At 41.8% G+C, this 23,074-nt stretch overlaps 1 protein-coding gene across 1 annotated transcript in view; it reads right to left on the minus strand.

The window, feature by feature from the left end:
* The window catches only part of LOC126252333 (forkhead box protein L2-like), a 49,910-nt gene extending 32,844 nt beyond the window's left edge, over positions 1-17,066 (minus strand). The window contains exon 1 of the mRNA XM_049953220.1: positions 16,962-17,066. Within this exon, the coding sequence (XP_049809177.1) occupies positions 16,962-17,066 (105 nt within the window). The remainder of the gene's footprint in view (positions 1-16,961) is intronic.
* Between the last annotated feature and the right edge of the window lie 6,008 nt (positions 17,067-23,074).

Consider the following 23,074-nt stretch of genomic DNA (forward strand, 5'->3'; position numbering starts at 1 on the left):
AGATATTAGGCAACACGTTACTAGGGATGAGAAAGGCCTTAAGTTTTGCAACTAAACATGCTACTCCTAGCTACTACTGAATAAGAATTTGATTATTAACGTGTCCTCATAACCATGTGTGCGGCGTTCGACTCTCAGTCAGCATAGACGTTTACGTCGCCTTATTTCTAGTTAAACGTGCGCACATCTCGCTAATGGTGGATCAACATTGGACATTTCTCGTCTGTTCCTGGTCAGATAACGACGGCGGTAGGCGCCGGTTTCGAATCCCGCTCAGGCAATACAACTTCAGTCGTCATTTAAGGTTCCAACCTCACTACTGGTGACAAACTGTGATACATACATTCTGATTTTACGTACTTATTCAACAAGCCGATTAGGTGCTGGGTTCGCATCCTTGTCACCATCATTACATGATGGCATTTCAATTTTAAACATGTGCATCCTTTGTACCTTGACAATGCAACAATATACAACGTCTTTCGAGGGTAATTACCAAGAAGGTAATTGTCATGTTAGGGTTCCTGGTTTCGTACAAACATTATCGTCATTTACGTTCAAGTTGAGAACTAATAACTGATACTGGTGTAAACACCAATATTTGACGTCTCTTTCTGCCTAGTGATCGAGTCTCGATAAGGCACAAAGCTTTGCTTGGTCAACAATGGCTTTACGTACTGGGTTTGCATCCGGATCCAGAACGAAGACGTTGGTCATGTCATTTAAAGTACAACTTTGTGTACAAGTAACTGTTGATGAGTAATGTGAACAATGATATTACTTGTGATTCGCTGTTAATGTTGGGATTTCCGTAGAGTGCTTGCCGCCGTTAATCACGTTTTCTTTTAACTGCTTAATATTACATAACGTTGATGCGAAACCACTCCCTGTTGGACGTTGAACGACGTTCAGCATGTGTTGTGTAAACCTTCTAGACAGCAAAGAACTTGTTTCCAATTGCCATACAACTTTATAGATCCATATACTGTCTCAAATATTTAATTGTGCCTAAGGATTACTGAACGATTTATGTGACAAAATTAGTTGTCCCATAACGTTTGAAATGTCACTTATTGTAATTAAGTTTCGTTTACAAACGTTAAGGACTGTCTCATCTCTTCTGTACTGTCGTGGTGTTACTTTACACCTGGACGGACTGTCATAAAGACCGGTGTTCTGTAGTAGTCTCTAGCGTTACCCATTGTGTAACTTACAACGACTGTACTGTGGAGGGTTGCGACGATGTGCAACAACCTCACTACTGGTGACAAACTGTGATATATAAATTCTGATTTTACGTACTTATAGCATTATGTTGGTTGCATACATTCAGGTGCAGCCTACACGTTGGAATTCAGGCATGACCAACTTTTTGTTGTTGTCGAGTGTACAAGAGCCAAAGGGGGACAATAAGAATGGAAGACCAAGAACGAAGTGTTCGGATTAAAAGGGCTGTAAGACAGGGATGTAGTCTTTCACTCCTAGTTTTCAATCAGTACACCGAAGAAGCAATGACGGAAATAAAAGGAAGGTTCAAGAGTGGAATTAAAATTCATGGTGAAAGGATATCAATGATACGGTTCGCTGATGACATTGCTACCCTGAGTGAAAGTGAACAAGAATTACAGGATCTGCTGAAGAGAACGAACAGTCCAATGAATACAGGATACGGAAGAAAGACGAAAATAATGAGAAGTAACGGACATGAGAACAGCGAGAAACTTGACATCAAGATTGATGATCACGAAAGATGAAGTTAAGAAATTCTACTACCTAAGTAGCACAATACCCTATGACGGACGGAGCAAGGAAAACATCAAAAGGAGACTAGCACTGGCAAAAGGGGCATTCCTGAACAAGAGAAGCCTACTAGGCACTAATTTTAGGAAGACATTTCTGAGAAAGTACGTTTGGAGCATAGCATTGTATGGTAGCTAAACATGTACGGTGGAAAACCGGAACAGCAGATTATCAAAGTCTTTCAGATGTGGTGCTACAGGCGAATGTTGAAAATTAGGTGGATCAATAAGGTAAGGAATGACGAGATTTTGTGCAGAATCGGAGAGGGCAGGTACATGTGGGAAATACTGACAAGGAGAAGGGACAGTACGATAGGACATATGTTAAGACATCAGGGAATAACTCCCATGGTAGTAGAGGAAGCTGCAGACGGAGAAAACTGTAGAGAAAGACAGAGGCAGAAATACATACAGCAACTAATTGAGGACATAGGTTGTAAGTAGGCTGTTTAGGTTTTTCTATTAGTAACGCCACCTCTGTATGAAAATCACCGGCTGTGCCGTGTGCAGTCTGTGGCTGCTTTGCATTGTTGTAATACTCGCCATTGTAGTGTTAGGCAGCTGGCTGTGAACAGCGCGTAACGTTGCGCAGTTGGAGGTGTGCCGCCAGCAGTGGTGAATGTGGGGAGAGAGATGGCGGAGTTTTGTAATTTGTCATGATATCAAGGTAAATACATTGTTTGTTCTCTATTAATATCTTTCATTTGCTAACTATCCCTATCAGTAGTTAGTGCCTTCCATAGTTTGAATCTTTTATTTAGCTGGCAGTAGTGGCGCTCGCTGTATTGCAGTAGCTTGAGCAGCGAAGATTTTTGTGAGGTAAGTGATTTGTGAAAGAGATAGTTTAATGTTAGTCAGGGCCATTCTCTTGTAGAGAATTTTGAAAGTCAGATTGCGTTGCGCTAACAAAACATTGTGTGTTGAAAGTCAGATTGCGTTGCGCTAAAAAATATTGTGCGTCAGTTTAAGCACAGTCCTGTGTAAAATTGTCAAAAGGGGACGTTTCATATGTCGACCCTTAGCCGAGGATACCTCACTGGAATCTTCTGATTTTTTCCTTGTAGTTTGTGTAATTAGTGTAGATTTTGTTTATTGCTAGCGCGTAATTATAGAGAGAATTTCCTTTGTAGTTGTAGTTTTTCATTGTTGTACAGTAAAACAGTTGTGGCATGCATGTAGATTTGCAGCAAGTATTTCGCAGCTGCGCTTGCAATTAACTAGATATTATTTTCAGTGCTATGTTAATGTGTTTTCTTATTTTTGCTCTTCAAATTGTGTTTTTCTGTGTTGTCGTGTGAAATACTGTGACAATAATGGCGTGTGAAAAACGTAACACTAGGCTCCAAAGCAAACTGAGAAATAATAGTGACGACGAGCGTAGCTTGCCAGCACCACTGTGTAATGAATTAACAGGTGTTCAAAGTAATAATTTGGTAGCTGTGCATAGGGAAATGGAGCGGGCTGCAAACAATGGTGTAGACAGCGAAACAATTAGAGAACAGGGAAGCATTATCGATCGATCGGTCGGCGACAGCTCGCCTCAGGAATCCGAAACGACAGGAAACAATCTCGCAAATGCTGTGAATTCAGGATTTGGGTCCTCACCGTTTTCTCAAATGAGTCAAGACACATTTTCTGCTTGTCAAAATGTGAATGTTTCCGGTGCAAATTCACTGCCGAAAAGCACTGAGGAACATGTTCCAGACACCAGTGCATTGTTATTACAATTAATACAACAAATGGGACAAACACAACAAAAGCTTCAAAAGTTAGACACAACGCTCGAACAAAATCAGAAACAAATGGGACAAAATCTTCAAAAATTAGACACAATCGAACAAAATCAGAAACAAATGGAACAAAATCAGAAACAAATGGAACAAAATCAGAGTCAAACACAGCAACAGCTTCAAAAGTTAGACTCATTGGAGCAAACTCTTGAACAAACACGTGAGGATTTAACTAATGAGTTACATCACATTGAATCGAAATGTCAAAAAGTCTGTAACGACGTAAAAACACAAATTTGTGAGCATTTCCAACCTATTTTTTCGCGGCATGAAAATGCACTACAGAATCACGAAGTAGCCATAAAAGAACTGCAAACTACTGTTCATGAAAATCATGAGACCTTGCAAGCTAAATTTGACTCAGTTGCATCTACCGATTCGGTTACGCAACTTGCAAAAACCCAGGAAAACTTAAAAGACACAGTAGAAAGACACATGGAGGAAATTAGTACATTATCAGAGAAAGTAGTTGAACTTTCGGATCAGCTAAATAATTTATCTACGAAGGTAGATGATAATCTGAATGACACAAAACCGGTAGTCTTTAATGACACAGAAGAGTGCGAACAAATTAGGAAATTCAAACAAAATCAGAATCAAATTAATACGCAACACCAAAGAGAAATCCGCGAAGTACAAGATCAGCTGACACAGGTAGTACAAGAATTACGTATTTCGGAGGACACTCGCGCCCCAATACGGGAAGAGGGACTTAGCAATATGGAACAGCCACAAAATAATAACACAGGACACTTCGGAAATTATGACAGAAATTGGCAAGGCACACCGAATTTTGAGATGGAACCGCCGAAACGACGTAATAATGACCGATATGCGACTCGCCGACATGATGACTTTGACTATAAGCTGTTCATTACTACACGTAAATTCAAAACGTTTAAAAATTCTGCCAACGACATTCATCCACAAGCGTGGCTCCACCAATTCTCTCATTGTTTTCCCCCTAACTGGTCGTTAGAACACAGATTAGAATTTATGTGTGGCTATTTAGAGAATGAACCAGCTGTAAGAATGCGTTCGGTCATTCACGATTGTCATAGTGAAGGAGAATTTTACCATGCCTTCCTCTCAGCATATTGGTCTCAAGCCACACAAGACCGAGTAAAACATGGCATCATAATGATGAAACATTTCGAACAATCTGAATTCTCCAGTCTTGTGAAATATTTTGAAGACATGTTGCACAAGAATCAGTACCTGTCAAACCCATACAGCCCCTCAGAACTCATCCGCATTTCCTTAATCAAACTGCCTGAACATTTGCGACATATTATTTTGGCAGGACGTTGCAAAGACGACATTGAAGCATTTCAAGGACTCTTACAAGAACTAGAAATTGACACTGACAATCGCGGAACGCACGAGCACAACAATTACAGATCACATCCGTCACAATTCCGCGATGAAAGAAATAATAACTGGACGCGACAAGGCTATTCTCACAACACAAATCGTGACCGAAACAGACACCACCCGTATAACAACCGTTGGCAGAGTAGTAATAATTACAGGGAAAGATCACCTCTCCGCGGTAATGACTATCACAGAGACAATCAGAGAAACAGACAATATGGGAACCAAAACAATTATTATTACGAGGGACAGAATAACTTTAGACGCAACGGTCCAGCGCGCAGTTACGATTCAGGGAGAAATTCTCCACCACTTAACCGACAAGAAAGAAACCACAGAAACTACCGACATGACGACAGACGATGTGATCGTAACGACAGACCTGAATTGCATCAGAACTGGCGGGATTTAAACAGGGCAGGGCCCTCTCGTCACGGTGAATTTGTAGAAGTTAGGTCTCCAAATCCCAATAACGACGCGCGACAACAGAGAGGCAATAGGCAATGACTCACACCGCTGGCAGCCACAAAACGTTCTTATGACACTAACGACGCAGCTGCCGTAGCTAGTAATTACGTAAAAATGGAAGACATTAGGGACATCTTACTCCAAGAACACGACGTAAAACATAACAACATTGCATATCCTGTGATTCACATTACAGTAAATAACGTAAAATTTACGGCAGTACTTGACTCTGGCAGTCCCATTTCAGTAATTAGTGAAACAGCTTTTAGCAAATGCAACAAATCGAACGATTGCCCCATACTTCCGTTACGTAAGATTAAATTACAAGCTGCAATCTTTGGAAAAAGTGTAGATGTACGCCAACAAACCAACTTAGAATTCTTTTGCCAAAGCCACAGCTTCTCTATGAACTTTCTCATTGTTCCATTATTGTCGACGGAAATTATACTGGGAGTAGACTTTTTGAATGAATACAAAGCAATCTTAAGCTTTCACGATGCTGAAATAAGTTTAGAAAAAGAAGGTAAGTCAGTAGCTTTGAAATTTGAAGATTGGCTCTCAAACCATGACGAAGAAATTAATCGGCTTTACCTCCTGTTAGACAACAGTTCGGAATTTTCGACGGAACTTGACACTAACAATCACTCTGCAAGTACTGACAGGGGTGATATCGACGGCGCATTTGATACTAATGAGTTAATTCAGAATAAAATTCAAACAATTGAGAATTGTAATGACAATGATAGGCAAGACCTTTTTGAGATTTTACAAGCACATTCCACAGTTTTTACTCACAAAACAGGAACAATCAAGGGATTTCAATACCAATTTCGTGTTCGTGAGCATACTAAATTTTGTGTTAGACCATACGTAATTCCGGCGCATTATAGGGACCGTGTTAGAACAGAAATACAATCTATGCTTGACGAGGGCATAATTGAGCCTGCAGTAAGCTCATACAACAATCCATTACATGTTGTTGAGAAGAAAAATGGATCGATCAGGCTTGTCTTAGATTCGAGACAAATCAATACTATCATTATTCCTGAAACAGACAGGCCGCAAACGTTGGAAGAACTTCTTCAAAATTTTAATGGTGTAAACGTGTTGTCTTCCATTGATCTCAGATCCAGCTTTTATCAGATCGAACTTCATCCAGAATGTAGAAAATACACAGCTTTCCTTTGTTTCGGCGTTTGTTATCAGTTTCGGAAACTTCCTTTTGGTTTGAACATTTCTTCAGCAGCATTCATTCGCGGGCTAAATTCCATATTACTTGTACCTTTCCCGAATACACGTAAACTTCGACACAAAGACATAATTGATTTGGCTCTTAAAAATATAAAATCTGCAGCAGACAAAAGGAGAAAACTACACGGAAAAGCAAATGCAAAGAAATTGTATATTGGTCAGAAAGTTCTCATTAAAGCTCATTCATTGTCACATAAGAAGAAACACTTGAGTCACAAATTCTTTCTAGTTTACAATGGACCATACAGAATCCGACGTATACCACATGATAATTGCGTTGAAGTTGAAACTCTGCGTACTAGGAAGAGTAAAGGTTTACACCACATTTCACATGTAAAACCGTTTATTGAAAGATAATCTGCTTTTTTTTAATGCAACATATTGGTTTACTTGCAAATACATTATGGATTCAAGGTGCTTTCTGAGAGATACCAGGTGACACAGTGGTTAGTCTATTTGACAGCTACACGACTATATCATGACGCTACTAATGTGTGACACAATTCACCTTGTTGCTTTTGCGGTGTATCTGTTTTATATCTGCACAGTTTTTCTGAATTCTTCTGGAAAGTAAAACATGTTTTAGTAGTAACTTTTGTGGTATAGCAACAATGAGGCAGCCTTTTCCGTAGCACAACAATACGTTACAGCACAATACTTTCTTCATCACAACAATAAGCGTAATAACTAAGATATCTATACGCAAAGCATTTCACTTTTGTGTATCATCAGGTAAGTACATTGACTTCTGCAGAACTTAGCTTTCGGAGGACGATAACTACGACACTTCCACAGAGATTATCTTACAACATGACGCACAGTTTAGCGCTACAGGACACGTATTTGAGTGATTAATTTTGTACTTCAAACATTTATTTTTTAAGATTTTTAAATTGCAAAGAAAGTTTTCCGTCATACATTTCATTCCATTGTTGTAATTTGTAACACCTGAGGGTATAATTACATTTATCCTCAGGGGGGTACACGCTTACTTTGTGTACCATGTGTGTGGCAACCACAAGGAACCCTAGCTAATATGGTATTTGCTTATACAACTTTACACATCATATTTCTCCAACACAGTATTACACAGCTATCTGATTATTTACCTGAGAGAAACAAACATTTTTTTTACTGCATTAGTGACAGATGTTTACGTAATTACACAGTTGAATAACTCCACACTTATGAAACTGTATTTTGTCTGTACTTTGTGAACTGTTCATATTTTTTTCAGAACCATTGTGATACTGTGAGAGCTTTGAATGATGTATTTGGTATGGGATCATGATTTTAAAGTACGTTTGAGGTTGATGACACTATTGAAATGAGCAGAGAATTTTTTTAGGTTTTGAAATTATTGGAGGAAGCTACGACGTTTTTGAGATTTGACTGAGGTTTTATGGTGTTATTATTACGACGACGATGTGTATTATGCTGCTGAGGTATGTTTATGGTCAAGAAGCTGATGCTATATGAGGAATTTGATTATGTGTCGACGATATATATATGTGTAATAAGGTAAGGAGTAATGAATAGTGATTTAGGGACTCTGCTTTGTGGAAAAGGATGTTGGAAACCAAGAATCGTATTTTAGAATTATGAAATGTGTGTAAATGCGTGAATGTATCACAATGCCGACGAAAATTTTTTTTGGACGCTGTTATATTTATAGGATTTTGTTTCTACAGATTTGTAATCCAAATTCTTGACCTGTGAAATATTTTTATATGAGTCACTGTAGCGAAAACTGCTGTCGTAAATATTCCGGGATGAGAGGTAAGTGACCGAGACGTAATTCGTTGTGAGCGGCCACCTGTGCCAGCCACCTGGAGAAACAGCCATTAGGTGGAAAAAAAAAGGGGGGGGGCATTATCCTCGCTTGACGTTCCTTTGTAGAAAGCATCGCAACATTTCACGGCTATTGTCGTGCTAGTTGAGAGAAATGCCATATGGCGACAGAAATGCCTAATGAAATGACGAGAAATATTTTTACATCTGCACACCTGATTACGACAAGCGTCTTTCTACGAGAGTTGAGAGAATTTCTAACTTATGAAATGTCACATGACTACTGAATGATTATTTTATGCTTTACTTTGTACATAGTTGCTTATTTCATTTGATATCTAGTTTCCAGCTGTGTTGCAGCATTGGTTTCATAAAAAAAAAAAATTCATTTGCTAATGTGAACACTTTCTGTCAACAGATCTATTAAATAATTACTTTATGACCCACATTCTTCGAAAAAGGAGCTCTTGGAATGGAAAGAACAATAAGAAGGGACTAGTAACAGTTACTGCACACATAATTTTCTTTTCAAGTACATGGTAATATTTTTTTTACAATAAGTTGTTGTGGTGCACCACTTTAATTACATAGACATTAAGATGTGATTATACATTTCCCTTATCTGCATTGTTGTCTTTACTGTAATATTTTTCTGCTTGAGCGTTGTCATGTTTAGATATAATTTATTGCTTTTGCTTCTGCTGTTTGCCAGGCATAATGTTACTGAATTTGATTTTGTATTACGCTGTTAAGCCAGTTTTACTAATGATTATTTTATTGTTTGCTGCGCATTGCCTCATATTAGTTGTAATGTTGAATTGCTTGGTAATTTAGATTTACTGTAGCTTGCTTTGCCAGTTTGAAATATTTGTCATTGATGTTTATTGTTTTATGTGATGCTGCATTGCCTCGTCCCTTGGTATATATATCTGAGCTCAGTAGATTTAAGTTAGCTTAAGAGGGGGTAGACTATATAAGAAACTAACTATGATGAATTGGAAGAAATGCATTGAGAAGCCGCAAGAAACAGATAGGGCCAAAATGAGTATTGTACAATGAGCCATATTTATTTTGAAAGAATTATGGTTGGAATACAGAAAAGAGGTACAGATAGGACTTTTGGAAATAATGAGGAACGAAGGGAGATCTCCAAGAACAAAAAAAGTTTTGTTCGCAAGATACTGCAGTAAAAGAAACCCTGTCCTTTCCTTGTGTTATCCCACTATGTGTTTGTGTTCCCTTGTGTATTTGTGTACTTCCTGTCTTTAGTTGTTTATCTGATAAGACCTATGTTGTAGAATTTTTCTAATACCATGTTATTTACTTTGTAAACATGTTTAAACAGTATTTGTTCTGTTTTGTTTTAATGCTCATGTGTGAAGTTGATGTTTCAAAATTTATTCTGATCTTTTATGTATATACTTATCTCATAATTCCTGTAACATTGATGTATATGTTTAGTTCTATTCTTTTGTAAAACTCCTATTCCTACAAATGTTATCTGTATTATTATGTTTTTAATGATGTATTTTGTACCTTTGTTATTGTATTCTTATGTTATAAAATTGTATAGACACCAGTTCATCATATTATTAACTTGTAAGTGACATTTCACTGCACACGTTTCTGTTGGTCATTGTATATGGACAATATGTGAGAAGTAGGGACTGATAGTGTTTGCACGTGTGTTAATAATTCAGCAAGGGACTGGATAACAGCATTGCTGGTTCTGAGGACAATTCCAAAAACTTTGTGAGTGCACAAGTGGTGGTTATGGACTTGCTACATTATCCGCAAGACTCTTCGATGGTGATTGTGCACCTGCACAGTCGCAACAGATGGCTGCTGGCCGTCTCTACAAGGACTACAGTGGGTCTGCGTCTTTGCTGACTCACCAGTACCATTATCTCTACAAGGACTGCAGTGGGTCTGCACCTTTGATGACTCACCAATACCATTATTTCTACAAGGACTGCAGTGGGTCTGCACCTCTGGTGGCCCACCAATACCGTAATCTCTACCAGGACTACAGTGGGTCTGCTCTGTGATGACCTACCCACCAATACTCTTCAAAACTTCGACTGACTCCGCTGTGGGTTTGCTCTCTTGTGGCCCATTACCTGTCAGCATGTCGAGAGTCAGCACTGTCTTTCCGTTGGAAGGACAACGATACTTCTTCAAGACTGCATGGAAATCCACTACTTCCGTGTTCATTTTCTTTTACTGCTCAGACTTTGAGTAAAACACTGCTATTTTAACGTCATGAACGATCAGGACTGTCTTTATGGACTGTGAGAAAATTTTAGCTTTTGACCAACATTGTATCAATAAGTGTGTGCATTTGATTTCTTTGTTATTGTAATTGTGAAAAAAAATTTTAACAAATATGTATTGGCCAGTGCCCAACAAAATTTGTAAAATTTTTTGTGGGGAGCATGGGGGCTATGTAAGTAGGCTGTTTAGGTTTTTTTATTAGTAACGCCACCTCTGTATGAAAATCACCGGCTGTGCCGTGTGCAGTCTGTGGCTGCTTTGCATTGTTGTAATACTCGCCATTGTAGTGTTAGGCAGCTGGCTGTGAACAGCGCGTAACGTTGCGCAGTTGGAGGTGTGCCGCCAGCAGTGGTGAATGTGGGGAGAGAGATGGCGGAGTTTTGTAATTTGTCATGATATCAAGGTAAATACATTGTTTGTTCTCTATTAATATCTTTCATTTGCTAACTATCCCTATCAGTAGTTAGTGCCTTCCATAGTTTGAATCTTTTATTTAGCTGGCAGTAGTGGCGCTCGCTGTATTGCAGTAGCTTGAGCAGCGAAGATTTTTGTGAGGTAAGTGATTTGTGAAAGAGATAGTTTAATGTTAGTCAGGGCCATTCTCTTGTAGAGAATTTTGAAAGTCAGATTGCGTTGCGCTAACAAAACATTGTGTGTTGAAAGTCAGATTGCGTTGCGCTAAAAAATATTGTGCGTCAGTTTAAGCACAGTCCTGTGTAAAATTGTCAAAAGGGGACGTTTCAAGGTTGCAAGTGCTATTGTGACGCGAAGGGGTTGGTACAGGAGAGGAATTCATGGCGGGCCGCATCAAACCAGTCAGAAGACTAATGACTTAACAAATGACGACGGGATGTTGCGGCTATCGGTGGAGAGTGTAGGTACGATATCTCGGCAGTCGGTTACAGAGAGGTGTATACCTAAAATGGCAGCAAGTCGCGAGTTAACCGACTTTGAAGGTAGGATAGTTATCTGTGGAAGACGCAAGGGTCATAGCATAGTATTCGGTAAAGCCACTCTATTTTGAGTGAGGTGCGGTCGCCAGTACTCCACGCTCTGCAGTACTCACTCTTGTCTTCTGGAGAATATTGCGCTCGTATGTACGAAAATAGTACTCACATAACAAAGAATCATGTGCAGCTTAACGAAGGCATGAAAGTTATTATTGGCACTTGTCAGGTCTACTCGCACTCAGTGGCTGCCTGCTTTATTTAACATTCCTCCGCAAGATCTGGGGAGGAAAGCAGCTGAAACAAACTTGCTCAAAAAGATTACTTCTCAAAAGAACTCTCCCTTGTATGATGCCCTAAAAGATCCACCTACAACTCATCCGAAATCACGAAAACCATCCAGGGCGGATATAGAAAGTATCGCTTCTTTTGACGTAACCTCGAAATGGTGACAATGCTGGAACGAACATCCACCCAACAACGCTCACCTCGTTCAAGATCCAACAAAGAAGGTCGAGAGATTCCACGCTAGATCTGGTCGAGGCTGAACCGTTTCAGGACTGGCCAAGGAAGTTACGGTTACATCATGAAGAAGTGGAGTTTTCGTTCATCTGCTGCGACTTCTGTGCGGAGGAACAAACAATAGACCACGTCGTTAAGGAGTGACCACTTCAAGCATTTGACGGTGATCTGAGGACTTTACAGCAAGTGACAAAGTGCTCTCGACGGTTGTCACATTTGGACATTTCCATTTGATTGTAGATACTTTTGTGTACTTGTAAAACCATACAATTAATAAATAAGTAATAATTTCGAATAGTTTCGTTTTTGGCAAAGCATTAATGGTGAACTGAACGGCGACCACGACATCGCCTGGAAATGTAGTTGGAAATGAGGCCACTTCTAGAATTTGAAACACGCAAAGGTTTTTCTTGTTTTTTGTTTTTGTCGAATAGAGCTCTCAGAACTGTCACAAATTTTGTATGTTATGTTGCATGGCATTTATTAGATAATTAAAACGTATATTTCAGCACATTATTTATTGTAGAAATTTTTATTCTCTCCTTATCAACTCCAGGAATTATATCAATATCAATGAATTAGCGCAACACATCAAATAATTTTTTCAATAGATATGATCAGTTTTGAGAGCTATGTTTATCACATCTGATTTGGACTATCTCTTCATGTGAAACTCTGAAGCTGACAAGCTTCCATCATGTTCGCAGCTCATTGTAGGGAAATTGAAGTTCACTATTTAATTCGCTTGAACGTGTTTCAACAAAAAAAAGTGTGGACTTTTCGACAAAGAAAATTCTCTTTCATTTTATGAAAGCCGCAACTGTGATTGTAGACTTTTCTAGTGCATTAACCTCATCAGCTAAGTTGTGAAACCTGATGATGAGAGCATTGTGTCTCGAAACGCGTTGTTGAGCTGAGTGTAGGCCAGAGATACGGTCGCATACTGCTAGTCATTACCGTTAGAATTTTTAATGTTTGGGTGATTTAGCGGGCCAGTTGTAGTGCGACAGGATGCCATAGGGTTCGTGAAACCAGCAACTAAGGCGTGTAGCTCTGTGAATGCGGCTTTCGTCATCTCGGAAGACGGGAGTGTCCACATTATGCTCAGGAAGAAGATGGAGAACAACAGGCATTACTTCGTTATCGAGAATGTTAATCCCCTGGTTCAAGCCCCAAAACATGACTGAACCACATCTGGCCTGAATTACACACTCATAAACGCCTGATTAAATGCCTCGTTAGTCCTTTGGTAGATTGGATCTCTTGAATCATTTGAGAAGGGGCAAAATCGAGACTCGTCGGGCCGAAACATACGCCTGTAGTCAGCTTCTGTTCGTTTTCTGTGTTGTTTGACCCAGTGAAGACGCGCAGTTTTATGTGCCGCTGCCAACAATAAGTTTTTGCGACGTAACCGACTCCAAATGTCCACTGCATGTAGGTTCCTTAGCAATGTTTGCTCTAAATCTTGTTGAGATGCTCCTGCATTCGTTGACAGCAGCAATTCTTGTCTAGTTTCAAACAGACTGACACTGACAAGTCTTGGCACTCGTCTCAGGTGCCTGTTGGTTGGGATGTTTTTTTACAGGCAGTGTTCTTACACCGCGTTACATGGGTGTGAGTACTACATCGTTCCTTGTAGACAAGTTGGTGAGTCCGCATTGATAGGTTAACAAATCGGACAACTTCACCGACGGTGTGGTCATGGGCAGCGGAGAAACTGATGTGGGTACCCCGTGTACAACCTACCACTCATTGTACAGTGGCCTAGGGAGTTCAAATGTAACCGTCGACGAAATGGCCGAGTTTGAACGTCCTGTTAAGCCGTCCTCACACGAGATGTGTTTCTCATCGCGAAGCACGCCAGACGTGTTGTCCGTCGTAGTTGCTGCACGCTCTGAAACAACCTCCTACATCTCACGGAACGTGCTCCTCATTGTGGTTTGCGCTCTCCAGCGGGAGTCTGCGGCATCTGGTGCATAAGTCACATAGTTTATTTACAAAGATGGACGCGCATAAAAAAAAAATGGTTCAAATGGCTCTGAGCACTATGGGACTCAACTGCTGAGGTCATTAGTCCCCTAGAACTTAGAACTAGTTAAACCTAACTAACCTAAGGACATCACACACATCCATGCCCGAGGCAGGATTCGAACCTGCGACCGTAGCGGTCTCGCGGTTCCAGACTGCAGCGCCAGAACCGCGCGGCCACTTCGGCCGGCCGCATAAAAAAAAAAAAAAAAGCTGCGTTAAATTGTTAGCGATTATCGAAGAAACGCGGCGGAATTCGTTAAGCTTTTGGACTCGTTGGTGGTTCGAGCAGCAAATAATGCCGTGTAACGATCTGACACACATACTAACAAAAGTTATTCGTTGACTGAGCTGCATATTCACCCCCTTTTTCGGTTTTAAATTTAACATGGTTAATGTGTAGCGTCTAATATCCGTTTGCGCATGCACGGTATCCCTATTCACTATATTGCACAGACTTATGTACAGTCGCTGTCAAATAACGTACTTCATCGCATAGATATCATCACGATCGAGATTCATTTTGTAATTTCATTTGAGTGAAAGAGGAAATTTTTGCGAAGTATTTATCGTCAAGATACTAACATGAGGGAGTCCATAAAATCAAATGATTTTACATAAAGTTTCATAATAGCAAAAACTTCCAGTATGTAACTTGTGTTTACTTTCTGGCGCATACTTCCAGCTACGTTAAGATTTCTGACCACTGCGGTTACATTCCAGACGTTGGCCTTTGCAATGCAAATGCAGCAAATACATTATTTATAGCTAATAAATAACATCGACTATTGAAGGTAATTCTTGTTGAATTTAGTAGGAAATGCCCAGAAACTTTTAGAAAACAAATGGTGAAAAAATGGAACGAATAGGATGTGAACATGCTGCCTTTCTTGTTCCAGCTTACAACTCTAACTACTAAGCTAAGCTGACAATGCCGGCCAGAGTGGCCAAGCGGTTCTAGGCGCTACATTCTGGAAGCGCGCGACCGCTATGGTCTGCAGGTTCGAATCCCGCCTCGGGCATGGATGGGTGTGATGTCCTTAGGTTAGTTAGGTTTAAGTAGCTCTAAGTTCTAGGGGACTGATGACCTCAGCACTTAAGTCCCATAGTGCTCAGAGCCATTTTTTTTAAGCTGACAATTATAGATAGGAGCCAAGCCTTAATATATGGTATACAACGTCTATAAACTTTATCTACAAATCACATTATTTTATAGTTAAAAACTAAAACTAAACTCCGCTCGAACAGGCCAAGAAGGCCTAGCGGTACCGACCGGCCGCCGTGTCATCCTCAGCCCACAGGCGTCACTGGATGCGGATATGAGGGGGCATGCGGTCAGCACACCACCCTGCCAGTCGTATGTAGTTTACGAGACCGGAGCCGCTACTTCTCAATCAACTATCTCCTCAGTTTGCCTCACAAGGTCACAAGGGCCAAGTGCACCCCGCTTGCCAACAGCGCTCGGCAGACTGGACAGCACATAACTTCGGTGACATGCTGGGAACCGGTGTTGCCACTGCGGCAAGGCCGTTGGCTAGTTGATATAACTATAATAAACTGTATCAAAACGACGCGCTTTTGATAGATCAAAATTTTGCAATAGCACTGAAACGGTATACTTTCACAATACACATGTTATAATACTAAAATCATGAAATGCAGGAAGCTTTCATCTACGGATATATAGTTTCCTGTCACTTTGTTAAGACATACCGTAGCTAGAATGACGCGAATTCGAGAGAGCCTCAATTTGATGATGCTTTGGAACAGCATATATTCATACCACGTTCTCTGTGATAAAGAAAATCCACCAAATGCGTATTTTAACTCGATACAATATGGCAGCGCGTAAGTTTTGCTTGTGACGTAAACACAAAGCGGCGTCTCACTGGCCAGGTTCCTCTCCATGAGACAAAAATCTGACATGCCGGATTCTTCACTCGGCGCTCCGCAGTGTGGAATTCCAACGAGGCTCACGAGAAAGACAGGCCACGGCGCGTACGTCACGAAGGTAGTCCTGAACTCGCTCGCTCGCTCAGCTTAGCAGACAAAATGCGTTTCTAAACGTGTTAACTCGCAGCTGGCCGTGTAAGTACTAACGAGAATTGCATCTTCCATTGAAATCTGCTATTATGAAGTCTTACTGGTTAACAGTACTATAGCAAAATTTAATTTAAGATCAATACTCGATATAAATGGTATAATGGTTTGTTTATAGCAGTTAGTCTCTTCTGCTTAACAGTACTCATTACATGCTGGAAGCGGTGCCTTATGCAACTGATAATCATTTCAGCATGATTTTTTTTTTATTGTACGCCAGTACAGCCGTAACAAATTATAAGTAGGCACATGGACTTCCCATCATTATAGAACTAACAAGAGTAAGATTCCATAATAGCGGATTCCAGTACAAGATTCAGTTTTAGTTTGTACGGACACGCCTAGTTACGAGTTAACAGGTGTAGAAACGTAGTTTGTCCGCTGATTTGAGCGAGCGAGCGCAGGACTACCTTCGTGACGTACGCGCCGCGGCCTGCCTTTCTCGTAGGCCTCGAATTCCAAGCTGTGACGTCAGCAGCTCCTGGTCCACGTGCATTTTCACGCCCCGTGAGAGGACGGCTTCAGACTCGTATCGTTCGCGTGCTCGTGTCACAGTGGTGCAGTACATCCGGTGGCGGTCGGTACGCGAGGCGAGAGCGCAGTAAGGAAGCCAGTACCAGAGGCGTAGGGCAAGCGTGCGTGGGTTGCGACACGCGGCAGCACGTGTGAGCGCCGCCGCGCTCCCGGGGTCCGCCCCCCGCGCCGCGGCCTTGGCCGCACATGGCGCACGGCGCGCTTTTTGTCCAGCGGCGCTGCCCTGCTCTGCTCTGCGTGGGAGTAGTGCCCCTCGCCTCTTCTCCACCTGTTGACCCCCCGGTAGCTCCCGCAAGTTCGCTCGGACAGTCTCCACGCACTAACGCAAGGAGCGAGTTGCACTTAATTGAAAGAACTGCAGGAAAGAGGCAGGGGGGGGGGGGGGCTGTGCCAACAGTTTTGAAACTGACCTGATGTGGCCCGCCAAGATTTACTCTCCTGTTCCTGTCGGTTAATACCTTTCTACCTCATAGTAGCACGTACGCCAAGCGTCCTCATTTATTAACAGATACTTGTGTTATGGGTGACTGGAATTCGAGTGTAGGTAAAGGGAGAGAAGGAAACGTAGTAGGTGAATATGGATTGGGGCTAAGAAATGAAAGAGGAAGCCGCCTGGTAGAATTTTGCACAGAGCACAGTTTAATCATAGCTAACACTTGGTTTAAGAATCATGATAGAAGGTTGTATACATGGAAGAACCCTGGAGATACTAAAAGGTATCAGATTGATTATATAATGGTAAGACAGAGATTTAGGAACCAGGTTTTAAATTGTAAGACATTTCCAGGGGCAGATGTGGACTCTGACCACAATCTATTGGTTATGACCTGTAGATTAAAACTGAAGAAACTGCAAAAAGGTGGGAATTTAAGGAGATGGGACCTGGATAAACTGAAGGAACCAGAGGTTGTACAGAGTTTCAGGGAGAGCATAAGGGAACAATTGACAGGAATGGGGGAAAGAAATACAGTAGAAGAAGAATGGGTAGCTTTGAGGGATGAAGTAGTGAAGGCAGCAGAGGATCAAGTAGGTAAAAAGACGAGGGCTAGTAGAAATCCTTGGGTAACAGAAGAAATATTGAATTTAATTGATGAAAGGAGAAAATATAAAAATGCAGTAAATGAAGCAGGCAAAAAGGAATACAAACGTCTCAAAAATGAGATCGACAGGAAATGCAAAATGGCTAAGCAGGGATGGCTAGAGGACAAATGTAAGGATGTAGAAGCTTATCTTACTAGGGGTAAGATAGATACTGCCTACAGGAAAATTAAAGAGACCTTTGGAGATAAGAGAACCACTTGTATGAACATCAAGAGCTCAGATGGAAACCCAGTTCTAAGCAAAGAAGGGAAAGCAGAAAGGTGGAAGGAGTATATAGAGGGTCTATACAAGGGCGATGTGCTTGAGGACAATATTATGGAAATGGAAGAGGATGTAGGTGAAGATGAAATGGGAGATACGATACTGCGTGAAGAGTTTGACAGAGCACTGAAAGACCTGAGTCGAAACAAGGCCCCCGGAGTAGACAATATTCCATTGGAACTACTGACGGCCTTGGGAGAGCCAGTCCTGACAAAACTCTACCATCTGGTGAGCAAGATGTATGAAACAGGCGAAATACCCTCAGACTTCAAGAAGAATATAATAATTCCAATCCCAAAGAAAGCAGGTGTTGACAGATGTGAGAATTACCGAACAATCAGTTTAATAAGCCACAGCTGCAAAATACTAACGCGAATTATTTACAGACGAATGGAAAAACTAGTAGAAGCCGACCTCGGGGAAGATCAGTTTGGATTCCGTAGAAATACTGGGACACGTGAGGCAATACTGACCTTACGACTTATCTTAGAAGAAAGATTAAGGAAAGGCAAACCTACGTTTCTAGCATTTGTAGACTTAGAGAAAGCTTTTGACAATGTTGACTGGAATACTCTCTTTCAAATTCTAAAGGTGGCAGGGGTAAAATACAGGGAGCGAAAGGCTATTTACAATTTGTACAGAAACCAGATGGCAGTTATAAGAGTCGAGGGACATGAAAGGGAAGCAGTGGTTGGGAAGGGAGTAAGACAGGGTTGTAGCCTCTCCCCGATGTTATTCAATCTGTATATTGAGCAAGCAGTAAAGGAAACAAAAGAAAAATTCGGAGTAGGTATTAAAATCCATGGAGAAGAAATAAAAACTTTGAGGTTCGCCGATGACATTGTAATTCTGTCAGAGACAGCAAAGGACTTGGAAGAGCAGTTGAATGGAATGGATGGTGTCTTGAAGGGAGGATATAAGATGAACATCAACAAAAGCAAAACGAGGATAATGGAATGTAGTCGAATTAAGTCGGGTGATGTTGAGGGTATTAGATTAGGAAATGAGACACTTAAAGTAGTAAAGGAGTTTTGCTATTTGGGGAGCAAAATAACTGATGATGGTCGAAGTAGAGAGGATATAAAATGTAGACTGGCAATGGCAAGGAAAGCGTTTCTGAAGAAGAGAAATTTGTTAACATCGAGTATAGATTTAAGTGTCAGGAAGTCTTTTCTGAAAGTATTTGTATGGAGTGTAGCCATGTATGGAAGTGAAACATGGACGATAAATAGTTTGGACAAGAAGAGAATAGAAGCTTTCGAAATGTGGTGCTACAGAAGAATGCTGAAGATTAGATGGGTAGATCACATAACTAATGAGGAGGTACTGAACAGGATTGGGGAGAAGAGGAGTTTGTGGCACAACTTGACCAGAAGAAGGGATCGGTTGGTAGGACATGTTCTGAGGCATCAAGGGATCACCAATTTAGTATTGGAGGGCAGCGTGGAGGGTAAAAATCGTAGGGGGAGACCAAGAGATGCATACACTAAGCAGATTCAGAAGGATGTAGGTTGCAGTAGGTACTGGGAGATGAAGAAGCTTGCACAGGATAGAGTAGCATGGAGAGCTGCATCAAACCAGTCTCAGGACTGAAGACCACAACAACAACAACAACTTGTGTTCAATCTCTACATTTACATATATTCATGCAAACCACCGTAAAGTGCGTGGCGGAGGGTACATCTTACCAATATTATCGATTTTCTTTCCTATTCCACTCGCATATTGATTGTCTATGCACCACCGTACATGCCCTTAATCTCTCGGTCCTTATTCTCAACATTCATACGCCAGATATACAATGGTGGCAGCATAATGACCACACAGTCTTCTGTGTAGTATCATTGCCACAAATACTACTACAACGTCGCGCCAATACAAGGTTGGCAGCCCGTCGTCTGCCGAGCACAGCGCACTCTAGCGGGCTGTGCAGCTCGACGGAACTGGAACGTGTCTCGTTCACTTCTTAGCTAGACTTCAACCTAGGCAGACGCACTTTCATAATCGGCCCTCAAGCCAGTTGTGTTTGCATTGATTCTCTGAGGAGGGTCCATCAGGCTTAGTCTCTGAGAATATGTTGTATTAGTTCTTTGTATTCCACGTTTCCAGATTTTTAGTTCATAGCCACAGCTGCAGTCCTACAAATTACTGAAGATAAGTAATTTTCGTTGTACTATGTGTTTCTTGAATAATAACCCTTCTCTCTAACAGTGTGCCGTACCGCATACTATTGCAACCTGGACTCCTTCAGCTCCTATCAACTCGGCCTCCTACTTATTTGCATTTAGTAACGAGCTGAAAACACCCACGCGTTTTGTGCCTCTAAACAGCGAGACACAATATTCTGCATGTACAAAAAAGACTAAAAATGTAACCCTCCAATCAGGTCCTGCCGAACTTCACGAGATCCCTAAGTAAGTACATAGAGACTCTGTTTAACAGTTTCGTATGGGATACACGGAGCAGTTATGGTCCTAGCAGCGCAACTCTAAATCAGTTTGCTGTCTCTTGCCCCGTGCCGGCCGCGGTGGTCTCGCGGTTCTAGGCGCGCAGTCCGGAACCGCGCGACTGCTACGGTCGCAGGTTCAAATCCTGCCTCAGGCATGGATGTGTGTGATGTCCTTAGGTTAGTTAGGTTTAAGTAGTTCTAAGTTCTAGGGGACTGATGACCACAGATGTTAAGTCCCATAGTGCTCAGAGCTATTTCTCTTGCCCCGTGAATCGCAATGGTCCTATAACAAATGGTTCAAATGGCTCTGAGCACAATGGGACTTAACATCTGTGGTCATCAATCCCCCTAGAACTTAGAACTACGTAAACCTAACTAACCTAAGGACATCACACACATCCATGGTTCCAGACTGTAGCACCTAGAACCGCTTGGCCACTCCGGCCGGCTTCCACAAGCATTTCAAGTCATAAATTCGACCGAAAAGTCTGAATGTCGATCAGGAACGCTGGAATGCGTCCCTACGCGTCCGTAAAAGTCGCTTTACCATTGGTGCAGTAACTGCTGTAGAATGTTTGATCAGTCTCACACGAAGACTACGGAGAGAACTACTTATCCTGAAAAACTTCGCTGTCTCTTGCCCACGAAGAAGTGTGTTCGCCGCGTGCGAAGAAATGTCATTACTACGGAGCACTGAAAGGATATGGTCCTTTTATACATGTACACGAGTGATATACAGGGCTGGGCACTTTGCACTTCCCTGAGTGACTGCACGGAGGAAGATGAAAGGGACAACTGTTCTAGAGATGTTTTAATTATAGGTCATTGCGACGAGCTAAGATATACGAGTAAGCTGTATCTGAAGTGCTACAAGGAGCTGCTAGAGAAGCCCATTTTACTAGTTGCCCTTCATCTTAACAAGGATCATATTACTAGCCGTGACTCAAAAAATGATGCTTCCTCGACTAAAAGTTTATTGTCTCGCTTCGGGAACACCATGGATAGACCATGGGACTGGGACGAATCACCAAGTTTCCAAATCTGATGTCCGATTGAAAGTGTCAGTGAGCTGCGGTGTTACGCGCCGGACACCGCAGTCTGGCGCACAAGTTACTGCGCAGGAGCGGTTGCGCACCGATGCTTCCTGCATCCAGGACCTTGTCCAGCTGATATCAGTACCTATGGAGTTGATGCAAGAACGTGACTAGATTTTTGTTCAAAAATGGTTCAAATAGATTTAAGCACTAAGGGACGTAACATCTGATGTCATCCCACAGACTCACATTGAACTAGACTTAGAACTAGACTTAGAACTACTTCAACCTAACTAACCTAAGGACATCACACACGTCCATGCCCGAGGCAGGATTTGACCCTGCGACCGTAGCAGCCGCGTGGTTCCGGACTGAAGCGCTAGAGCCGCTTGGCCATAGATTTTTGTTCGGTGAATTTAAGTCTCTCTTTATTACCAAACGAAACAGAGAAGTCAAGGAATAACTGGAACCATGTAGATTAGTTTGGACCCAGAATACTAAAACGTGTAAGGACACATATTGTCTTCAACACTCCTTAACTTATACTACAAAGTTAATTTTTTCGGAATTTCTAAGACTATGATAAAGCAGTTAAGCGCAGGTGATCATTTAAACTTCGGCCACTCAGTGTATCACTGACAACTGGACAGCTGACGTCAGGGGGAAGCACTAGAGCAGAGGCCTCTGCACTAAGTTTGTCTCCGTACACCTCTGGTAGAAACGGGTTCTTGACGTCCCACATTAACATCGGCGGAAAACTGAATCAGCACAACGTCGACCGTACCGTATTGCTCTAAGCGGGTGACGTGACATCCGTCCCTGAAACACATGTGGTCGTCCTGCGCGTCCGTTTATGCCTGTCAGAACATCGTCTCCGCGATGTTGAAGATACACCATAGACATTGTTGACCTTGGAAATCCTTATTCCTGCCTATGCTGTGATATGCTACGACCCACTAATTTTGCAACGATTATCATCCCACACACAAATACCGTTAACTCGCGATGTGCTACCATGTTAACTACACACTTATCTGTAACTGACTGCTCAGAGCCGGCCGTGGTGGCCGAGCGGTTCTAGGCGCTCAGTCCGGAACCGCGCGACTGCTACGGTCGCAGGTTCGAATCCTGCCTCGGCCATGGATGTGTGTGATGTCCTTAATTTAGTTAGGTTTACGTAGTCCTAAGTCTAGGGGACTGATGACCTCAGATGTTAAGTCCCATAGTGCTCAGAGCCATTTGAACCACTTGACTGCTCGGACATCATGTCTACACTCGCGCCATGCCCTGCATCTAACCGCAATATTCAGACGTTACATACAGCACGACTTCAAATGGGACACACATTAAA

Source organism: Schistocerca nitens, chromosome 4, assembly GCF_023898315.1.
Source record: "Schistocerca nitens isolate TAMUIC-IGC-003100 chromosome 4, iqSchNite1.1, whole genome shotgun sequence".
NCBI classification, from domain to species: domain Eukaryota; kingdom Metazoa; phylum Arthropoda; class Insecta; order Orthoptera; family Acrididae; genus Schistocerca; species Schistocerca nitens.